This window comes from Chiroxiphia lanceolata, chromosome 6, assembly GCF_009829145.1.
Source record: "Chiroxiphia lanceolata isolate bChiLan1 chromosome 6, bChiLan1.pri, whole genome shotgun sequence".
Taxonomy (NCBI): Eukaryota; Metazoa; Chordata; class Aves; order Passeriformes; family Pipridae; genus Chiroxiphia; species Chiroxiphia lanceolata.
This window is the reverse complement of record NC_045642.1, coordinates 47,077,246-47,101,867: the sequence shown is the minus strand read 5'-3', so window position 1 is coordinate 47,101,867 and position 24,622 is coordinate 47,077,246. Positions and strand designations below refer to the sequence as shown.

Genomic DNA, 24,622 nt, shown 5'->3' with positions numbered 1-24,622 from the left:
AATCAAACGATGAAATTTGGGCTAATTTTGTGCAGTGCATGTTATAACTTCAATTTAAACTTTAACCATAAAGTACACCACCTTTTCTCCACTTGCTGTACAAAGTGCCTGACGTATCTTCTACTAGACTAGTAGTCATCAAGCAGTACCCAACTCAGTCTTTTTCCAAAACCAAAGCTTGATGCAGAATGCTATACTGTGGTTGTCATCAATGCAAGAAATTGAACTGTCTTAGTGTTCCCCTTCAGCTAAGAAATGAAAATAAAAAACTATGGTCAGTTATTTATGTAGCTCTGTTAAAGTTGGTTTTCTTCCTGTGAAATAATTTGATTTTTCATTTGTAGTGTTCTGTGAGTGCCAACATACTGTAATATACACTGGACTTGTTTGTCCATTCTGGAAGAGGACATTGTTTGATGTTAAATTGATGTTAAGTTGCTGAATTCTTGCAGACTACAAAATCTTGGATCTTTATAGCAGGAGCACAACTGCACTAGCAATTAATTTATTTAAAACAATAAATATTTCATAACTTACTATTACAGGTTTTAAAAATATAAATCGAATTTTAGTATTCTCAAAGTTTGTTCCAAGTTATACAATTATAGGCAAAATATACAAAATTCTTTTGATAACTGACCCTTTAGAGTCTACATTGACACAGAGATTAATTAATGCCCAATTAATAGTATCCTGCTAGAGAGATCTTAGCAATATTTAAACAGAAATAAATTGAAAATAAATAATTTACTACTGTTTGACAAATGGCAGTTCACCACAGAAGTAGCTTTATTCCTGTTTAAGTTTTGGCTACTATTACGAATAACCATGTGAGATCTGAAGGGCCTCTGCAAAGCTTTCCTCAAGATCATCAAGTTCCTTACTGACTTCCAAATCACTGTCACAAGCAATCAAGTTTAAAGTTGCCTCACATGTGGGTGAAGTGACTGTGTGTTCTTCAGATTTCACACAAGAATCAGACTCTGTCCCAGCATCCATAATTTCTGCCATGTGTTCTGAAAAGTCCTCCATGCTCTGTGTCTCCTTTGACATTTCCCTGCATAATGGTGATTCACATTTGTTTGGTTCCTTTAATGATAAATCCATGGTCTCAAAGAACTCTTCACTTTTTGTGGCTTTTCTTACCCTGTGACCTTTATGGGAAAACTCGAGCTCTTCCACAGTATCAAACTCTTGCAGATCCAGTGAGTCAAAGCTTTCACAGCTTTCATAGGTTTGCTCTGCCTCGCTGTCTGGGCCGTATCCGAGGTCTGCTTTCAGCACATCCAACATGTGGCGCATTTTGGCCTGGGGGGTAAGGAAAGAACAGAGTGACATTTCTCCAGCCCCACAGCACCCGAGCACTGCTCAGACTCAGGGCTTAATTCTGACAGAAGGAAACAGAGGCTGCTTGCAATCAAGTGACTAAATTACAGAGTGAGTGTCAGCAAACTGAGTTTTTTGTCACTGTCCCTGTGACTCCTGATCTGCCATGATCCACGAATCTGAAAATCTCATTTATGGAGAGAGAGGCTTCCCACTGAGAATTCTGGTTACCTTTATCCTCAAAACTACCACTACACTTTGGAAATGTCACCTAAGTCATATGCAGAGAGAGAGACTATTATAGGGTCAACACCTACCTCATCCAAACGGTGCTTATTTTCTTCTATATGACACTCAAACAGTTGTTCCAGAACCCTACACATGAAAAATCAAATTATTGCACAGCAATAAAACCAATTTTCAACAGATCTATATAAATTAATGGCTGTAGTTTTTTTATTTTCATTTCTTATCTGAATGGGACCACTAAGACTGTTTCAACTATGCTCTGTCACAAACCTGTGGTTGGTAACCCACTGGACACGTGCTTAGCAGGCAGACCCAGCTTTGGGCAGCAGGTGGTAACCACAGGGTGATTTGTAGCACAATTCTGTGTGTGTTTGTTCTATTGGGTCAATATGGTGGGAGATGCTAACAATCCAGTGGTGGTTCTACTGGCATGCTAAAGTATCCAAAATCTCTAAATTCCACCACACTGGCTGACGTACACAAGAGTAAATAGAAGGAAAGAGTAAAATCCAGCTTTGGTAAGAAAAATCCAGAGAAAAGTCCTCAGTCCTAAGAGTTCTGTTCCATTGCTTAAGTAGAATGAGAAAAAAAATTCTGCAGACAAAGTGTTCTGTGACAACTGAGGTACACAGTCACTGGAACACATTTTCAGAAAGTCAAGTGAATTTAATCTAGTTTACATGAGAAATTATTTTTTTAAAAAATAGTGCAAGAAGGGTATTAAGGGAAGACAACATTACTGCAAAAAAGGACCAGACGAAGACTGCTTTCTAAATTTGCTAATTTTTTTACTGACTATACTTAACATTCTCATTGATAGCCTTGACATGAGAAGAAAAAAACAAGAGAGTGCATAGACTAGAGAAACAGCTGGGGAAATTATCAACCGAGAGGAAGATCAGAATATTATGAAATTAGACTGCTTTGAATGTGCAATTACAAAAGTGGGTTAAAATTCTGTACCAGAAATACTGTAGGGTTTTTCACATAAACTGAGAGTTCTTTATCAGAAAGAACTGGTATGGAAAAGAATTTAGGAGAGTACTACTCAAATACATTTATTGTTTAATTATTGAAAAAATCCTGATTTAGCAACTGGTGAACCTTTATCTAAAACAGAATGTAATCCTGGCAACCCATGTTGAAGACTGAATTTGTACTGGAACAGGAATAAGGAGAGAAGGGAGATGGAGGATTTGTTTTGTGAAAGATTAGTAACTAAGTTAATTTAGCAAAACAGATGCCACAAAGTGAAATGATTTTTTGTTAGCATTATTCCACCTATGGTTCCAGGTCAGTTTCTAACAGAAGCTTTGATCTCATGGTACATAGCAGCAGATCAAATTAGATGACCCAAAGGTATTTCACAGTTCCCCTTTCTTACACAGAGCAAAACAGAAAAGGAAACAAAACAAAAGCAAGTGGCAATTGTGTATATATATTCTTAAAGGCAAAGAAATGATTACTAATCACCACTTCCCTTTCTTACTGAGTTCATGTATTTCTAACCTAGTGTTACAAAACTGAAAACAGCAGTAACCTACCTGTTAGAAAATAGGCCAAGGCTAAGAATTTCATTTGTTACATCTTCAATGAAAGTTAAATACAAAAGCTCCTCTTCTCTGCAGGGAGAATAGAAAACTGAATGTCAAATGTTTTAAAAAAGAGACACATATGACACAATGTAGTAGGTCTAACCATCTTCATGAGAAAGGCCATTAAAAAGATTATAACAGCTGCTATTTTTCATAAAAGACAAGTCTATCAGGACAAACTAAACCTTTCATTCAATCTGCAAAATATGAGACTGTTAGAAAGGTTGCTATGGTGCTTTGTGTTTATGCTAACTTTCTGTTGTGGTATAATTTAGCACAGAGATCCTGAGTGAGGAAATCAGCAAATCCTGGAAAGCATTCAAAACCTGCTTTGCACTCAAGAAGGTGTACAACTGCAGTTTGATGCTCTGGGTAAAGGTTTCCAAAGGAGCTTCTAGAGAATCTGACTATGGCTGAAAATTGCTAGTCCTAAATGGAAGCTCAGAAAAATTTAAGTGCTTATTTGACAGCCTCCACTCCTTTCAAAGACATCTCTTTGATGTACAAAATCTTTTTAGTGTGAGACGTGACATTCACCTCTTGGAACAAATTTATCTCTGTGTGATACCTCTTAAAACCATGTTGATGCCAATTGCTCTAAATGGGAGACTCTCTAAGTCTGGAGTTCTGCTTGAAAAACAACAAAAAAGAAAACCTCAAAAGGAAATATTCCAGTGCTGTTTCTCTTTCACAGCATCTTTTGAAATCTCCCAAAGTATCCATCCAAACTCTACTGAATCATCCTTCAGTTTTAACAAAGAGAAAAAATGGAATACATCTTGCATGACTTTCATTACATAAAATTTGTCATCCAGACTAAAGATTATAATTTTACTTCCCTCGAGAAAGATATCTACAGCTGATCTTTGATACTGTATGCTCAAAGTTAGGCAGGAACAAGCCTGTCCTAAAGCACAAAGAATTAACTGACTTTCCCAAGGCCATTTGATAAAGCATTGGCAATGTTTCTGAATATAACTCAAACCTCTTCTAATTCTCATCAAATTTCAGTGCAGAAATGTGGTAAGAATGCCCTTCAATTTGGTATTTTATTTGCCAATATTTGTTTCAGAGATTACAGACCAAAACAGAAATGGAAAGTTAAACCATAGTCACTGTACAAGAAGAGAAGTCTATCCATCTTCTGAAAATATAATGACTTGTCTTAATTTTTAGAATCACATAAAAATTTTTAAGTATTTCTTAAAAATTTTTAAGTACTTCATAAAAAATCATAATCATATCAATTCTGCAAATGGTGAAGTTTATTCGGAGTCCTTATTTACTGTTTCAAGTTCATCAGTTTTGAGGAAAGCTTTCTAGTTTGATGATGTAAATGAGCAGAAAAATAGTTTAAGCATACTTACTGAGCCTCGACAGTCTTCCTTGGTGAAGACTTCTGAGAATTCAACGATGTCTCTCTAATCAGAAGATCAGAGGGCAAGAAAGAGAACAACATTCTAAACTCCCTTTGTACTACCTTGCATTTAATTTTCTTCTAGAGACGTGCTGTGCCACTTCCCCTTGTGCCACCAGAACACCCGCAAACCCTGCTCCAGGAGCAAAATCCATTGCTTACACTGAAGCCTGAAAGACTATGGTTCAAAAGTATTACAAAACCTCACTAGATGCAGTGCTCAAAAGACCTCAGTGCTGCTTCAGATGCGATTTGACCTCCACTATTCATAAGTGCTTTTTAAACTCAGAGTACATTTTTTTCTTCAGACAAAAATGCCTTTGTATGACAAGGGCAGAGACCAAATCAGCAAGTCAGGCCAACATTTAGGTCAGCAACGAGGAGAATAAGCTCAGAGCCCTTGGGTTCTGGCCTGATTTCCAACACTGCTTTTGCATTGTAGCAGTATTCTAAATCTCAGTGTTATGTTTTCAGAAAAAGATGTGGGAAATACTTCTGGTCTACAATTCTCACATATTGTAGATTCAAAAGGCTGGATGCCTGGAGACACTTTTTCCTAAAGGGAAATACCAATTGGCATACCAATCCAGTATTTAGTTACAGTGTGAGCTCAGATGTACAGAATTAACAGCTGTATTAACGTGTCATCACTCTCACTTCTGACAAAAATACTCGTGTATTTTAGAGCTCTCTTTCTTAACTGGCTTCCCAGTGGAACTTTGTCGTAAGAAAATAATGAATTTTGAAGTTGGACCATTTACGTAAAAAACAACCAAACAGAAGTCCTGTGAGAAGAAACTTATACAGAGAAATGGTAGGGAAGGATTATGGCCTAAGAACCAGCTGTACAGAAAGCAAGGAGGAACACTTCAAATATTCCTTCCTGCTGTAAATCAGGCACCTTAGGATGGCGCATGGACAAGCACCTATTCCTCTGTCAGGCTCATCCACAGTATATCTTCTATCTTCAGCCTACAACACAGAGGTAAAAATCTTTATTATTGGTGCAAATACATGGAAAATTGAACCATTAAAATGAATCTAATAACTCTCTATGATCAAGCAGCCCTACAGATTTTATGTCTTTTCTGAAAAACTGGGTAAACAGAAAAAAAGGCACACATTCTTCTGCTGAAAAGTCACGTACCAGTTATCTATGACCTTAACAGATATTTGATAGTGCACTTATAGAAACAACTGAAAAACAAATCAAGATATCTCTTCATGTGCCTCTATATTTTTCCTTATTGTTTCCACTCATTCTTCTGAAACTCTCTCTCCTCTACAGAACTAATTCATCTCATGGCAATACAGAAAACAAAACCTAAATCAGCTGTATATTGCTGAGGCAGCAATGAAGTACATATCCCACAATGACGGTGAGGGGTGTGGTTAAGAGAACCCAGATGACTGATAGATGTATTATTACCTTCAATGTTATCTTCTGCTGTTCAGTCATAACTTTTCCCCCAGACACTTTCTCTGCACATGAAAACCTACAAAATTTAGAAAGGTATTAGATTTCCAAGTAGGTTACTTTCAAAATATGCAGGATTAGAATATCAGTGCCACTGTGCAAATTTCCTGTTCCTCTGAACGGAACCTAGTACCAGACAGTTTAGAAAATTTCTGCCAGAGTTCCGTTCACATAATAAAGCAAAGTTATAGTTCATTTTGAAGGGTAACAATAGTCATTCACAGGTGATCCAAATCCATAATTTCACTGCATATTGACAGAGGATAGCTAAATTATCCAAAATAATTGTTCAGAATTAAGAATGGAGATGATCCTAAAATTAAAAGTGCACCAGGAATATAGATGACCCCCAGCCAGAAAATCAACAGTTTCAACATGGAGCTGAAGCTATCATAATTCCAGTCTTAGGAAATTCCTACTATGAGGTAGTATCAGTAAAACTAGAACTTAATCAAAACTGTTCAATTTGCTAAGAAGTTCAATGCAAGAGAAGGACACTAATTTTGTTTAAAATATTTCATATAAGGTATATGTGAAGGTATTTAAATTCAAGTCATAAAAAGGCAATGAAGAACTGCATGATGTATTAACAAACTGGAAAGTATGAGACTACAGGGGCAATAGTGGGGAACTACTTGCATGCTTTACACTTGTTAATTCTTAACAAGACAGAAAGCACAACTATACACCAGAGAGAGCCTAGGGAACAGAGAGGGAATGACTATCACCAGCAAGATCCCACAGTTTGAATTTAGCAGCACTTTATATCCAATTTGTATAGATAAAACCAGTTCCTCCTTAGCTTTTGCTAAGGCATATCTACAATAACTTCAGAACAATTATTGTGGTTTAATACAAATGTAAATGAAAGAAAACATGCTGCTTTTATGCAGATACTGTTATGATAACATCTAAATTCTAGAGTTTCAAAATAAAGTTTCAATCTCTGTACCTGATCACATCGGTCTGTGTCTGAACTTCCACACGCTGCTTGCGGGGTTTCTTCTTTTTCCTTCGAGCAGGAGTGTAATATCTGTACTGTAACAGGAAAGATTTAGCATCTGATATTAAGGTGCGTGGAGTAAAAGGTTTTCGGCTCTTAGTGAAGTATTCAGAGTGCCTCTCTAGAAGATCCCCGCTGCATACTTTGGGGCTGCTTCTTTGACATCTCTGGGAATGACTAGTGCTCACAGAACTATCAGTAGAGTGACGACATGAAAGTCCAGAGTAGTTTCTTGGTGGCCTTGATGTACTGATACATGAGGTTGAGCAAGATGCCCTAGATGTATTTCGAGAGCATTTTGTGGCATATTTTACTGGACTAGTGTGAACCAAGCCATGCTCGCCATAAGGAGACAGTGCTCTAGATAGGTCCTCTGCCTGGCCAGCACAGGGGAAAAGACCATCCTTGTCTTCCTCTTCCAAGAAACTCTAGAAAAAAATAAAACAACATTTGATTGCTTTGCAAGTTACCAACTTTGCTCACGATGGACTCTCACCTATTATTGTTACCAACTTGGAGGTATTTTCTGTGTAAGAACTTCCACTTTTTGTAATATCAAACTGGTTTCAGAGCAGCCCCAGTATTAACAGATTTACAAACCTAATCACAGGAAATAAAGAGAGTAATAAGCAAATAGTTTGCTTCAGTAGCAAAACATTGGTGCTCTGTTACAGAAAATTGATGCCTACATCAAACCAAGAGTTTAATCATTTTGTATGAGTCCAAAGGCTCAATACATTTTTTGAAGTCAAGTATTCATTGCACTGTAGCAAATTATTTTATCTGGGTATGCTCAGGGAAGTTAAGGTAGACATTACTCATAATTATCCCATGTTTAAATTCAACATTATTCCTGAATTGCATTATGACACTGTGGTAAAGACAAGTAAGACAGAAACACAACTAACTCTAAGTGGCATCTTAAAATTTATTTTTTTTTGTTAAATGAGAAAGAACAATTAAATAGAAATTTTATTTCTGTCATAGAGAAAATTTTGAAAAATTTGCAACTTCAAAGCATAAATACCTGGACAGGGTATGCACATTCATAAATGTGCTTTACAATGTTTCTGAAAAGTCAGAAAGCACCTTATCAAAACAGCTGTTGTATATTCCTTTCCTACCTAGGATAGAGCCATGCACTGAATATTCTGTCAGTCAGGGAAAATTATGTATAATATTTTACAATCTCCAAGGGCAGGCATTCTGCAGAACTAGAAGATTAAGCCAGAAGCCTATCAGCAAACAAAATTTTGTATAAACTAATTTATTTCAACCGCATGTATAACTATGAAATTCTGTTACACACAACTGTGTGATGGAGAAGAGATGACTCACATTGTGTGCACTCAAACTACCTGGCACCATAACTCCCAGAGACAGTGCTTACAGTGCAGCAGTGAGGGACATAAGTTGAGGATACTGTTATTCTGGAAGATCTCATTGCTTTACCATGCAAATCAGTAAAATGCAAGGCAAAATAACTAAAATAAAACAACAACTGAGAAAATCCAATTCAAAACCAACAGCTGACTTTTTGAAATTATTATCATACTTTCCTTACACTTAGGCAGTTCATACAGGTCCACATCATCAGCAACAAAGTGCTATAAGATTTAGAAGCATGTATACAAGTAGAGGTGTTTCCTAAGAAGAAAATTCAATTTCTAAGGCTAACTGAGGTTTTTAACAAACACTTAATATTTTAAATTGAAGCTCAAATATGATGAATATACATCTTGTGGCATATAGTAAACATTATTTAGAGGAATATTAAAAATGCAGGTATTTTACCATGAAAATTAAGTCACAGATCACACTGCTGTCACACCATATATTTCCTTCACAACTATTTTCTCTCACATCAGTAAGACCTATCTACAGTATTCCAGTACCCCAATGTCCACAGTTGCTGATGCCTAATGCAAAGAGCTATTTTTTTAGTTAGCTGAAGCAAAATGAGCTCTTCTTGATGGTGTCAGCTGACTTTATTTTACTACTACAGCATAATTAAATGCTGAACTGATAACATGCAGTTACAATGCCAAACAAATGCCTTAGCAAGCAGTATAACAAGGCTTACCAGTGTGATTGTTTGCATACAAAGTACTTGCAATGGTAGCTCAGCACTACAGAGAACAGACAAGACTGGAAAGTTTCAGAATCCACCTATATAGATGTTTTGAAAAGCTAATTCCATATCCTTCACTGTATATTATCTTATTTTTTCTTGTAAATTTTTTATTCTGAGTGGCTAAATTAATTCATGGAGCTGCACTATAAATCAGATTGTAGAAGCATTTGTGAGCATATGATGATTGGTTCCCTGCCCTATGCAAAATAGTAACTAAGAAAAGGTATAAAGGCCAAAATATTGGCCAATTACTCAACTACACCTCATGAAAGTGACATGTTCTATTCCTCTGAAGCAGTTGAGCTGATCCTAAAACAAGACAAAGTTACAGGATTGATGTAGCAATATCCTAAATTTAAGCATTCCTTACATATGAAGAAGCTTAGGGTAGTTCTTTTCTTTTCCTCCTCAAATGTTTCATAAGTAGAAGAGACCAAGTGACTAGAGAGAATTGGAACCCTATGCTGTATTTGTGTCAGTTGTGAGATGTTCTCACTCAAGTACTGAGAAAGAAGAAAAGTCTTTCAAAGTCCTTATCCTGCTGTAAAACTTTACTGCCTAAACTAGGAAGTTCTGCCTTCAAATACAAAAAGAAACATTATCAGGAACAAGGAACTACGTTGGTGACTTCAAAAAGATTTAAGGAGTGTCAGAAATGATGTTTGCCTGCAATTTGTCTCCAAACCTTCAGAAGATTATTTGTACACCTGTGTTGCTACAGGCAGATGAACTGTAACCAAATATGTTCAATTTCTTCTCTAGTCTGTTATCTATAAAAACATCAGATGTTTAGGTAGGAAACAAAAAAATAACACAAAGAAGACAAAAACATGGCTACAAATATGCAGTAGCACAGTGATTAAAATAAATTTCATTTTATTGTTCAGATACAATTAAAAAACTATTCCACAGTAATATCACAGCTTTAGATATTAGAACTATCAAGAACTATAACTACTGTAATTTGGAGTCAAAAATCTTGACTCATATCTTGCTTACCAATATATGTTCCTACTCTATTCATTCAAACAACTGTAATTTGTTTTCAAAGATACAAATTTACTCGATGACACACTTCAGCAACCCCTTTAAAAAGGTTTCAAAAAGTACATATTTATGCTTCAATTTTATTGGTCACAAAACTTGGCTAAATTGAATAATGCTTGCATCATGCTTGTATAGAGAGGACATCTGAATCTTCATGGACTCTGTGGAAAAGAAAATTCAATAAATATAGATCAAAGCATACTACTGTCATCTGATGGGCAAAAGTAGTAACACAGAGAAAGAATCCAGATTTCTCTGGAAGTTACTTTTACTTTCTAAAAGAAAAGAAGTTTAGTTTCTCAACTCAAAAGCCACTGAAGTATCAGCTGCCCTATAAAAACCAAACTTTGAAGAGAAATCTTGCCAAATCCTTTTTCACATAAAAGGTCCAAGGCAGCTTTCACTGGGGTCACTGAAGTTACACTAAGATGAATTTAAATCTTGAAATTAACTTGTCCTCGTATGAAAAGGTCTTCCAACAGAATAGTTCATCTACCATCATAAAATGAGATCGAAGAGATGCTTTATGAACTGCACTGCCAAGGTACAGAAGCTGCAATTTTGAAATAAATGTGTGATTCTTTTAACTTGAGACAGTTCCATTTATAAGCCATTTGCATATTGCTGTAAGCAGGCTGAGTGCCTGCTCTCCAATGCCTGGACAGAGAAAAGGTCTCTTTAAAGCTGCCTTTAGAGATGCTGCTGTCATAAAACCCTTGCATGTCATCTGTTACAAACTGATACAGTCAAGAGAGAACACTCAACACAAATATGTGAACAAACTGGACCCTCTATGAATACAATCAGTTTGCATACTGGCATCAACAATAACTATTCTTCTCTTTCAAAACTATGTTCCTGTTACACTCTTTCCTCTTATGTATGTGTGGGTGTGTATGTGTGTACACTGTGGTAGGTTCCTACTTTCATCAAATACTGTGATATTATTAATAAGGGGTATTACTGAATGTGCATATGGAAATGTATTAATTCGAGCAACCAGCATGCGAGGTGATTGTCACTACAAAGCCTGAAAGGAAATCTGTACTGAACATTCCTGATGAAAACAACTTTCTTTGATGCTCAGAAGGTTTTTCTGCTTTGTTTAGTCATATCTCTCACTCTGACAGAACTATTTCAAGCACAATACATCTTCAGACTGTTAATAACATAACAGTATAATAAATCTTCAAATATAAGGCATTTGAGTAGACATTTCACATAGCCACACATGTATGTTGCATACAAAATTAACAAGAGAGACTAGAAACAGTTAATGGTGTTTTGCAATCTGTATTTCATATGCACAAGCAGATGGTCCTAACTAATTCTTCAGAAAACAAAAAAGTCTCAAAAAACAGACTGAAAGAGATCTTGAAATGTCAAAGCAATGGCAACCATACTTCAAACAGTTAAAAGAGAAAATATAACCTCCTGTGAAGTAGCCTTCCTTCAACTGGCTTTTGGCATGGATTAACTTCTTTTAAAACATCATTAGCAGCCAGAAATGCCTATTAATAGGATTACTTGAACATGGGATATGAAATGCCAAGTTGTTCAAATAATAGATTTTACTTGTGGCCAGCTCAATTCAGGTTTTCTTGCTTCAGAGATAAGTCACATTGAGCTTCATCCAACTTGACCTATTGAATAACTCAGATAAATGTTTAAAAACGCACATCAGTTTGTATAGAAAAATAAAAATCTAAGGATTTCAGTATGCATAGGTGTCACAATATTTTCTGTCTAATTAAGTCTCTAAATACTTGCTTAAAAATTACATAATTCACAAAGATACACAACCACAAAGTTAGCAGCCCTTTCAGCATCTGTATCTGTAATTTAACATCCTATTTTGATTAACTTTCACACATGGTGTCACCATCATTATTATGCTGCATGAAAAGAGAGGAGCAGAAGAGAAGTACAGCTGTCCCCACGGCATCTTATGCCTCCTTGTCCTTCTACTGTGCTGTGAGAGAGACACTACTGTCTTCGAAGTAATTTAGGTTCTAGCAGTCCCACAGATCCGAAGGCTACTCTATTGTGACATCTGAGAGCGAGCCTCTTCCTTTGCTTCTCACTTAGGTCTTCTGCCAGAAGTAGAGAAATTCATGCTGCACCATAAACTTCTATCACATCTTAACCCACAGTTCTGGATGCAATTTTCTTATCTCTGACCAAAATAACTCTTTTGATGACAATCACTAATTATTTCAAAAAGTCAGTAATGAAGTCTAATAAGCACTTTCTCTGTTCACTACATATCATAGTAGATTCTCATATCACAGTAACATTACATTTACAACTACATATAAAGGTAAAGAATTCACTGTTCTGAATTCACTGAGCACTTAAACCCTAGTACAAAACTAAGAGCAGGCCAGTCATGCTCAAGACACATTACAACTATTCAGTTTCATAGTTAGCTCAGTGTATAACAAAATACACTAACTAAATCACACAGATTTTAAGATATGTATAACATTTATTATATAATTTAGAGAAATTATTTTTATTTCTTTTTGGTTTTACCAGGCACAAAGCAGAGTCTCAAAACTGATCCTGTGCTCTGCTGTAGCATTAAATAGTAATAAATGCAGGTACGTGCATAATGAAAATGATGAAATAAAGGCACCAAACTTGATAGAATACGTAAAAAGTGAATGCTAATGAATGAAGCCATTTGAAAATAGAAAGTCAGGTGCATACATCAAAGCTGGTTAGCACATATGTAGCCTACAACCTAGTCAGCCATTAACACTGTCAGAATGACAAGGGTTATATCTTTATATACATATATATGTATGTTATTCTTTATTAGGCAAAAAGTTATGCATTATGAAAGGAATTTCTAACTATTGTGTTCTTACATTTAAATGTAACAGTGGCAAATTGAGGAGAATTCTGCTCGTCTCCTTTTCTTACACGCTTCTGTTATCTTGTAAGATGTTCATTAAGCACAGGACCACGTTCTTCTCTTGCCATTACCTTCTTGGAAACCCAGACTATTCCAAGGTTGACTGCTTCAAATTTGTGCTGACTCTCACCCCAACCCAGAAATGTCCTAATTCAACAAAACAATTTTTGGAGCAGTTCCCAAGCAGAGGATGTATATTCAGCTTTTTCCTAATGGCACCAGCAATAATATGATTACTGGAAAAATCCTCTATATCATATGCTTTATCAGGTATTAGGAATTTGTTTTCCAGCTGTCACTTATCAATAATATATGCTGATGGCTACAGAAATACAATTAGCATGTCTAATTCATCCTCACAATGCATTAAAGGACATCTAACGATTTAAACAGAGGAATTGTCCCTTGGTGTACGAACAAAGAAATCAATGTATACTTTGGCAAACGAAATAAAGTTTAAATAGGGCTTCATTTCTAGCATGAATGTATGACAGCCCAATTACTTCCACTGCCTACCCTTCTACCAGAAGGCTCAGTTACAGTTTGCACTTAATGACTCACTGGTGTCAGTGACACAAAATGGTGAGCCAAAACTTGAGAAAAGGAGCACTCAGGGGATCCCTCAATCTACTTCACAAGGTATTGGCTACAATGTACCACACCTGAAATGTTTCTACACTACTGCCCATAGCAAAAGGAACAAACAAGAGGAGGTCGAAGCTTTGGCGCAGTCCCAGAGATTTGACATCACTGGCATAAGTGAAAGCTGGTGGGATGAGACCTGTAACTGGAGTGCCCCGTTGGACAGTTAGAGGCTCTTCAGGAGAGACAAAGAGGGCAGAAGAGGCAGGGGGGTGGCGCTGTACGTAATAGGAGGGTTAGAATGTATGGAGCTCACAGATGTCTATTTTCTGCTGCATGAAGTATTCCAGCCCTCGCTCTAGAGCTGCTGCAGAGCAGTGATCAGCTGTTGTTATGGAAGGCAAGTCTATGATAGCATCTATTTAGCAAACTTAAAATACCTACCTTCCCGAAAGAGGATGGCAGCCTTCCACTGTCTCCTGAGCTGGATCGGGAGACAGTTTCACACACACTCATTTTCTCTTTACACCTGGCTATCTTCTTTTTCAGTTTCTCTCTTCTTTGCTGGTCAGCAACTTAGGGAAGAGACAAATTGTTAGATCCAAACTAAAATATTCTTTTTTTTCCTAAGTGATTTGAAAACATCACAGTGGTTTCCAATTGCTCAGTACAGTCAGACTATTGAGATACATTCCACTTCCAACACAAAGCAATTATAAAATTTATGTCTATTCTTAGAATAAAAATAATGAAGACTATGCTGGTAGCTGAAGCTGTGCCTTAGCTTTCCTGAAGTATTCTTATCTCACAATGAACACCAGTATATAGGAATTCCAAGATCAGAATTGCTAGCAGAGCACTCTGCTCAAAAACTTACAAGCTTGCTATCATTTTTTTACAGCTAAAACTCTTTTGACTGTACTCTCATCCAGGATTTCAGAATAAAAACCTTTTATTGTTAGCAAATTTGACATGCAAAAAAATCCATGATAACACCATGGAGTAGTCTCCCAAATACAGAAACCCACAGCCAAACAAGCAAGTTCACGTCAAGAACATAAAAAAAGAAAGAAAAGTCTCAAAGGGCCACTGTCAGATCAGGATGGGGGAATTTTTATCAGTCTACACCGGTCTGCAGTCCAAGACCCCATGTGCAGTGTCAGAAGATAAGTCAGATGCCATCAGATAAAGAAGCTCAAAAGACAGATAAATTTTCTGTGTACAAGTCAGCTAAACCAGTCACCTACATATGCTATCTTGTAGTCCAAAGATTTTTATATTGTGAGCAACTAGGTGTCACATATGTATCATAGAATCATTTAGGCTGGAAAAAACCTCCAAGATCATCGAGTTCAACCTCTGACCAACCATCAGTTTGTCAACTAAACCACAGCATTAAAGTACCACATCCAATCACTTCTTGAACACTTCCAGGGACGGTGACTCCACCACCTCCGTGGGCAGCCCATTCCAATGTTTGACAAGCCTTTCCATGAAGAAATTCATCCTGATGTCCATCCTGGACCTCCCCTGGCCCTGTTTAAGACTATTTCCTTTCTTCATGTCACTAGTTCCTGGCAGAAGAGAGTGACCCCCCACCTGGCTGCACTCTCAGGTAGTTATAGAGAGTAATAAGGTCCCCTCACAAGCTCCTTTTTACCAGGCTAAACAACCCCAGCTCCCTCAGCTGCTCCTCACAGGACTTGTGCTCCAAACCCTTCACCAGCTCTGTTGCCCTTCTGTGGACATGCTCCAGTACCTCCATGTCTTTCTTGAAGTGAGGGGCCCAGAACTGTACACAGTATTCAGAGTTCACAAAGTTGAAAAATCCAAATGAGGCTGATAAAAAACATTAATAATTTCATTTCCAATCAGGAAAAAAAGAGAGTTTATATAAGCAAGGACACTTTTAAAGTCTGTCTGCTCAATGAAACCTGTTTTAACTCCTGACCACATTTCTCAGTCACTTAACACAGTTCCACAGCGATCAGACACATAGAAAGGCCTTTCAGAATTTCTTCTTTGGTTTCATAATGTAATTGTATCACACTCTGCTAGACCCCAATCTTCACATGCACTACTTTACTTAATGCATGGAAATGTAAATAACTTCATGGATTGCTGTGGTACATTCTTCTAGACAGCTGAGACCTACAGCAATCTGAGGACATTTAATCAACCTTTAAAATGCATTCATCTGTGTACACGCACCCTACACACATTTTAATCTCCATGAAATATTTAAATACGTGTATTCATTTTATTAAAGATTTCAGTCCCCTTTTAAGCTAGAAATGAATCTTTCAGATGCAAAATCCTTGCTCTCATTGCTCAGGGAAATACCTCTTTCTCCTTCAATTCTTACAATGGATATGGAAAATACAAAGTAATTTCTTTTATGGTGGCTGATTAATCCAGCATATGCTATTAGAGTATGTACAATATGAAGTTACCTTTATTACTGGAAAAATATTAGCTGAAGTAAAAAATGCTACATATACAACTCTGAATTAAAAATATACCTTGTAAAAGACAGACAAAATATACTGTACTATTAAATAATTAAAATAGAATATTTTTCTTCCTACACTGAATTATTATTATGTGTCTATTCTAAATTACTATTATTTCTAATTGCATTTGTCTTAAAAGTTACAGACAAGCCCTCAAAAATTAGCTACAGGTTAGAAGTTTTATATGCTTGAGTTAAATAATGACTTATCCTGGGCTAATACAGTGTGTCTGTGTATGCACATGCATGGAAGATGTAAAAACTCACGTTTTGCACTGTCCAGGAAAAATGGTGATGGCTGATGTGTACTGAATGTGTATCTAGGGAAAAATGCATGAATGAGAGCTCTACAAAGAAAAATGCAAATCACACAGAAGTATGGTAAATGCAAGCAGGTGCTTGCAAGCTCCTTACACTCAAGTGCTCAGGTGAAAATCATGTTTGCCGAAGACAAGACAAGCTTTATTACACCTGCTTAACAGGAGTGTTTAGGTAAAGCGCAAAGCAGTGTGAATATTATTGCAAAACAGAATCTTGTGTTGTCCTTATTCTGCTCTTTACAGGATGAAGACTGAAATTTGATGTACATGCACAGATTTTGCCTTTACTACTGGCATTCAAAGATACAAAAAAACCTCCTCCAGGACTGTATGCTGGGACTCTTTTTACCCAAAGCATGGCTTATGTCCAAGACTAAAGAATGAAAGAACAGTAAGTATGCCAGTTAAGGCCATCTTTGGATGCCAGAATGATCCACTGGGACTACTGTCACCTGCATGGGAAATGTAATGTCTTTTCCTCACACCCGCAATTTAGTGAGCTTAGCTCAGCTAATGCATTAAGTTTGTTCCAAAAGCCATAAAGTCACTCATGCATACTGGAAGGCAGCACACACACATGCAAAATAGAATGTCAGAAAATCCCAGTAGTATACCCATCTTACTGCCAAAGTACGAATTTTCAGGCTAGATCAGACTGTAAAAGCTAGGAATTGCAAATCCAGCAAAGCAGGATAGAGAAATACTACTTGAAAAGAGTTAATGTAGATGTAAACAGGCAGCTGGAGATAAGTTAGGACAGCCTTGGGGCAGTCAGCAAGTAACACAGACAAGTGTGAAAACATGAACATGGCCTACCTCCCCTTATTTCACATGTCCTTTACCCAAGCAGGGACTAGAGAATCCAGTCTTCACATTTGATTTTAGCCAGAGAGAAAATTTGCCTGAACCTCTGAGGCACTAATTACAATATTAAAATTGACTGGCGCAGAAGATACTTAAGGCTGTCATACATAGCCACTTGTTCTGCAATGTGACTACATTAAACCCAGAAAGAACGAGACCAGCATTCAAGAAGAAATATGCAGTTTTAAAAGGGAGATTTGTCTGTTAATTGAAAATGTTGCTTGCTGTTTAAGGTATCTTTGCTTCAAATCAATTACAGATACAGCTTCTTTAGCTTTCAGAGAGGTTAATAAACTAAATTTGACAAGTGTGTCCTTGGTATCCTGTGAAAGACTAGTGGGAAGTAAACATCAATTGCACTTGTTAACTTAATAATTTCACTGCAAGTAGCTTTTACTGAACATTGGCTCCAGAAACATAACACACATGTAGAGTTAAATACGGGAAAGGTACATCATAATAAGCACCTTGTGACAAATAAATGAAAAAAAGAAAACCATTGGGTTATTTTTCATCTCTTTAAAAACGGAAAACTAAATGTTGAGGAATAAAGAAATACAGTCTATAGATCCAAATAATGAGTCCCTTTAAAAGCATTATTAGAGACTTTGAGATTAATTATATCTTATTAACTACTGTGCTCAAAACTACCACAAGGATGTATAGTAAGAGAAAATGTATTAAAATGTAAAAAGTATTAATTTTTGTGTATCAGATAAATTCAGTCTGTGAAACTAGATTCTGTAACTTACTGCATCCACCCCATGAATCTGTTCTCTTAATTTTGTTGCCAGTGAGAGGAAGCCCCAAGAAGACCATGAATTTTAGATGTTAAACTGTAGCATTCCCCATAAAGAGATACTTATAAAATACTGATCAATCTGTCATAGAAGGAACACTTCAGCCTAGGCAAATACTCTTTTTGCAGAGCACACCGCTCCAAAGCTTTATTTCCCTATTAGAATACTCCCCCTAAAGGCTTGATTCTTTTTTCTTAAGTCTAGGCTGCAGCATTATTTCTGGACATGCACAGGGTTATAAAACAAATGCCATAAACGTGGAAGAAACAAACTAATCATGCATATTGCAGTCCTAGTCAGCTTGAAAGCTCTGCACTTAGAAGAATAGGACAATTTGGAATGCCAGTGGTTGTCCTTTGCTCCGAATTTCCAGTCCCTAAATTTCTCATATGTCATATCACAGTACAACTGGCAGTTAACCTTCAAGTTATTTCATTTTTGATGTAAATAACCCAGGGCAGACCATGAAATATTAAGTTAGATTTAAATTGAGTTCATTCAATACTGAGCATTTCTCCGTTGTGTTTTTATATAAGCTATTTTTACAGTAACACACTTCTGGTTATTTTTCCCTTTTGAATTCTTTTCAGATAAACCATACAAACATCATTTCTGCTGAGCTTGAAGTGCCTGCAGCAACCATAATTGCAGTGTTCAGCATATCAAGTTCTTAAGAATTTTTACTATCAGTTTCCTAGCTCTACACAACCCCCCAATACACCAAGATTTAAGCACACAGTGTGAGATCTCATCAAATGCAAACTGAATTTTGTCATTGGCTATGAAGTTCAGGTTTCTTGTAAGTCTCAATCGAAATTTCTTAATATTGAAGTTTTAGTTTTCATAATTCTAAGAGGTTACTCTGCAGTTCTTCTTCACATCCATTATCAGTAGCACTGTTTCATCAAATAAGGGAGGAATCATCACAAAAAAGGGTGACAAAGTATTTATTAAAGGCTTGATACTAAAGACTTGCTTGTATCAAACAGAAAGTAATGTCTGCATGATGTTATGTACTTCAGAAATGTGACACTATTTGGCAAAGATACTAATGGCAAAATCAGGTAATTGCGAATGCTTGGATATAAAACCTAACAGTGAGACATAAATCTTTCATAGGCACTTCAGGAGAGGCTAGAACCACAGGATTATCTCAAATCCATTCACTTCTGACCTCATATGAGGTCCTCATTCACCAAACATCCCCTATATACATCTGTCAGCTGCATGAAGAACACAGCAGTCTGTCAACAGTCTACTACACAGAAACTGTGGAACCCTGCACCAACCCTGTAGAAAATTTGAACTGCATAAATATACCAGAACATTTTGCCAAAGACAATCTTGAACTCTGAAAAAACAAACATTAGAATTATCTGTGTTTGACTTGAAAGAGCTTATATTAATTGCTCATAACTTTTATTTTAAGAAATACATACACAAGGACAAGACCCAACAGAAAAAAAGATAGGGAGATTTTATGAAAGCGTCCTGTAAAACAGCGGCAACAATAAAACACGTAAGACAGCTTTTCACAGATCTCTGCTCTTCATAATGTAAAGGGTAGACAGCTACATATTGTGTTCACATGGAAAATTAAGATTTAAATACAGAATTACATAATATTATGCACTTCCTGATATTTCCACTTGAATCTAACCCCTCAAAGAGCAGAAAAACAACATTACTGGTCAGTTTGAACTGTTGTCTCTCCCTGTCTCTCACCACCCTCCCTCCAAGTATTCAAGTTCCATCAGGCTAAAATAGATTTGTGGTGGGTAACTTCTCAGAATACTTTTTTCCCTTCTTCTTCTCCCCCCCCCCCCAGTATCAAAGAGACCTGCATTCCCAAGCTCACTAATCACTGGGTTCAGTCTGTACTATCAATATGCCCTGTGGAAAAATCTCTAAACACATGGGTTGAAAAGTTAGTACTGTTAGAAACCAGGCATGTGTAGCAGCAGCTGTCTTACTTGGCATAGTTTTTGTCAAGTTTTCTGGCTCAAATTCCACAACCACAGACTTCTAATGGCCACTGGTATCAATCAACATGCTTGGACTAATTCTGAACATAGAAGTTTCACATTTCAAGAAGTTTCACATTCTAACAACTATTTTAAGTCAATAAGGCTGATCTAATACACAGGAACATGCTCACTGCTAGCCCAGGGGCATGGCACCTTGCCTACTTCGCTGCCAGCTATGATACCAGGAAAAGAACAGTGGAAACTAAATCCACTTTAAGGACAGAACACATTCAGATGGCCAGGAAGAATGCCAACTACAGTATCATGTTTAATTCTTAAACACTAATGATTGATTCATGGCAACAACCCCAAAGGGAAATACTCACCTGCTATTTTAGCAGTACATGAAGCATATTTTCAGGGGATGTTTTTTAACACTATCTGTGGGAATTCTGTTTTGTAACTCTATGCTATTAATAAATCTTATAATTTCAAATTGAAAATTTACTTCACTGCCCAAATCTCTTTTGAAATAGAGGGGGAACAGCAAACTCATTTGGGATGCAATAAGTAATAAGACATGGAGTACAAAAAGAAAAGAAAAAAGTTAATATTATGCTTCAGTTGAAGCAATGACAGGCACAGGACTACTGGGGGAATAGAGCTGTAAACCCCTCATTCTCAGTGACATTACAGAGACACCGCTGACATTCAATCACACTGAAGTTGCAACTGAGCCTGGATAAATTATGTGTCCCATCTCCAGCAAGAAAACAGCAATTGTTTTGAAAATATTCTAAAAATCCTTTTCCATTACTTTTCTTCCTCAGCACATTTTTAAAAACTCGTACTGTCTGAGCTATTGGCAATCATCACCACATTAATCTGTTTCACAAAAGGCAGAGGAAGAAAAATTATTCTCCAGTGGATTTCCAGAGACTCTACAAATGATATGTTGCACTGAGCTTAACACCTAAACATGGACCACTCGGTTGTGCTATTATCACAGTACAGAAATCTGTAGTTCTTGATGAACAATGCACAGAACGGTAGGAAAAAACGCAACTACTCTAATTTTAGGTACGAAATAAAATCGAAATGATTTTCAATTTCATTCTAAACATCTAGAGTTTATGAGAATACTGCAGATACTGAACAAGGTATGCCTGTGTAGTCTTAACCTTAAATACCCTGAAGACAGTGAGACCAATAATGATGAATTTGAAAGTAGATGTGTCCCATGGAATTATCCCTTTGATAACTCTGCACAAATTTCAGCCTGCATGGTGGAGTTCCTTATCTGTGAAGTCATCTCAGTCAGATGGAACATGTGAAGGAAGCAGGTCAGAAAAAAAAAATACCAGTTACATGCACACACTGAGTAGCAATAGAAATCTTCAAAGGCTCTTATTAAGAAAGGATAATCTTCAGTATCTGGTACAAATGCACACATGAAAATCCTGGACCTATCTGTTGCAGTTGAGACACTTCTGCCACTGACCATCATGAAACAACAATTTTAGCTATGGCATCTATAACCCTTACAATCCACCATCCAAAATATGCCCTTCAAAACTGGAATTGCCAAGATAAATGCTTTCAAGTAAATTTAGTTCTAGTCCCGACAGTGTTTGAATTGGATACATGAAAAAAACCTTTTAGACCCACAAATATTGTGACAGTGGAAGAGGTTTCTCAGGGTTCAGAATCTCCATCCCTGGAAGTTTCCAAGACTTTTCTGACTGATCTAGTGTTGGCAGAAGTCCTATCTTGATTAGGAAGTTCAAGGAGGACAAATAAACTCTGATGGTGCCCTCACTGCAAAGTAAAAACACTACACTGAGGAATATTCTAATAAGAATTCTATTGTTTACATAAGCTTGCTTTATTATTTAGATTTTTTCCTTTAACTTGGCACTCTAATTTTTATTAGGGAACATAAAGCACCTAAAAATATGAAACCTGAAAAGTGAGGCAGAGACATAAAACTGTCTTGAGAAGCCACTTTTAAGGGAAAAAAAATACAACATTATTTATTGCTTTGTTAAACAGATTTTAAAAACTAGTAAATTCATTTTCACTTGATAATTGTGCAATTCTGCTCAGTGCAGAACATCAAGGAAACAAACTGTATGTTAGAACTGAGCTAAATCTAAGGATAAAAAGAAGATCCATTTAACCATGATGTATACTCAGTTCTGTGAGACCAAGAAGTAAATCTAACATTACTTCCAAATGAATCCTGTGTTACTGACTAGGATCCAAATCCTTAACTATGATGTTCAGTTTCACTTTAGGAGCCAGCTTTATTTTGGGAATATAATAAATTCCGAGTAAGAATTAGCACTCCCAAGTCTTAAGCTAGAATAACTGTAGGTAAATCAAGGAATTTTTTTGTAATAAAAGGCTTCATTTCCCCCCCCATCTTCCAGGTTTTTTTCTCTCATGAATAAGAAATATCTTCTAGGGCTGTGCTGGTTGTATGCATTTTCTAATAAGATAAAATACAGCAGCAGCAGCTTGTTCTTTAGCAAGAATTTAGTGTACCAGTTTTACCAAATAGATGGGTAAAAATAAAAGCAGCAACAACAGTGAAATGTTCCCATCGCACTCTGTACAGCAGATTAATGTTCTGTCTGTGACCAGGACAGAGGTACATAGTCAGACAGCAGTCTGAGTAGGATGAACTGGAAGAGAAATGTATTGCACAAAGCCTTGCCATCTGAAATGGAAATTTCCTCAGAGCACACCTGTAAGTGTCAGGACAATTATCTGTTAAGGTTAAGGCACTGTCGCTGTCTCCCAAAATGAACTCATTATTTAAGGAAGCTCATTCCACTGTGAATCACACAAGCTATCAGCTCAGAAGCATTTTATCTGTAAAGATAGCAGACTCTAAAATAAACAGGCATTTGTTGGTGTTGAGAAAAACTCAAGACATGAAAAGGTATGGAAGACTAATTGTTAATTAGTCTAGCAAAGATTCTAGCAGATGCAGAAAGAAAAGCTACATGAGTTTTTCATTACAGAAACACATAGCTGTAAATATTCTTCTTACACCAACCCTCTATTTTCATGCTTGTTTCAAACAAAAGCTCAGTAGAGGTGGAGCATGAGAAGTAAGACATTTTTCAGGTGACTCTGCAGAATAGGTGATTTGAAATTCCTACTGCAATCAGAGGCTTTAAATATCCCTGCAATACTGTTACTACTTGTGCTGTACCGTTTGAAAGCAGAAGGCAAGCCCACATAGCATCTCCGATCCTAGTGCAGCTCATTGCTTAATTCAGTCTCAACTCTTTATGCCGAAGTACTGAAAAAAGTACTAATGAAATTGAGTCTGCCAAAAGGATGATTGATATCTTAGTTACTCTTGATACTTTTAAAAGGTAGCATCACTTTGGCTTGATTGAATTTGATACTAACCACAAAGTATTCAGTCATTAGAAGATTTAACTTTCCATCCTTAAAAAAGACTTCCGTTTTCTCCAGTACCTCAGCAGTTGTAACTGAATATGAAATTGGAGAATGAAGAACCTTTTCTAACTGCATTAAAGACAGATAGATAACAGAAATATATCTTTGATATTTTAACAAACAGCTGCTATTTATCCACTTTGACTTATATATTCATTTAGTTATTCATAAATCAGTTATTTGAAAGTACTGCACTTTGGCTAACGCCATGAAGTAAGACTACAATAATGGTATCTTTAAACAGTGTTAAGAAATTAGACAACTTGCAGAAAAATTAACTGCAGTTTAATCCAGGCTGTGGGGCTGTGTGGTTGTGATTGGCTCTGTTTTCTGCACAACGGAACAAGAAGTTTCAGCCTCGGTTCCCAGGTGCCCACATTCCCAAAATTTCTCTTTACCTGGCACTACTAAGCTCTCTTCTTGAGTGTTTAAGCTTACATCATATCACACAACAGGAGAAAATGTTGAAATTCTCCTTATGTGCTCCATTTTCATCTGCCTGTGTGGATGAAAAGGATACTAAGCAAAATTAACTGTCATGCTAAGCACAAGTCATCACTGACAGATGAGATCCATCTCACTGGTCTCACATTTGCTGCAGATTCTTACAGTTAGCTGGAAAATGATGCAAAAAGCTGAATAAACAAGCAGATACAGGAATGCTTTATTATATTCTGTTGTTACTCTTCTATTTCTCTGGCTCTTGTGTTAAGTAAGTTTTACAGAAGCTTTTGCAGAATATATATATCACAAGTACTTACATTTGATGCTGGTCAGCCTACTTTTGGGCACTGAGCAGTCTACAGCTGCTAAAAATGAGAAAAACACCAAATGGGAATGATTCAGTATTTACTTCATATATGTGAGAGGTGGGAAAAAATAGCAATAAACCAATACAGAACAAAGACTAATTTAATTCTTCTCTATTTTAA

At 36.6% G+C, this 24,622-nt stretch overlaps 1 protein-coding gene across 1 annotated transcript in view; it reads right to left on the bottom strand.

Moving 5' to 3' along the window:
• Positions 1-756: 756 nt before the first annotated feature.
• Positions 757-24,622, bottom strand: part of SPATA7 (spermatogenesis associated 7) — a 35,774-nt gene continuing 11,908 nt past the window's right edge. Inside the window, exons 4-12 of the mRNA XM_032691286.1 lie at positions 24,452-24,499; positions 14,195-14,325; positions 7,017-7,495; positions 6,017-6,083; positions 5,489-5,559; positions 4,538-4,591; positions 3,120-3,197; positions 1,644-1,701; positions 757-1,308 (exon numbers count right to left, since the gene is read on the bottom strand). Of these exons, the coding sequence (XP_032547177.1) occupies positions 817-1,308; positions 1,644-1,701; positions 3,120-3,197; positions 4,538-4,591; positions 5,489-5,559; positions 6,017-6,083; positions 7,017-7,495; positions 14,195-14,325; positions 24,452-24,499 (1,478 nt within the window). The 3' untranslated portion in view covers positions 757-816. The remainder of the gene's footprint in view (positions 1,309-1,643; positions 1,702-3,119; positions 3,198-4,537; positions 4,592-5,488; positions 5,560-6,016; positions 6,084-7,016; positions 7,496-14,194; positions 14,326-24,451; positions 24,500-24,622) is intronic.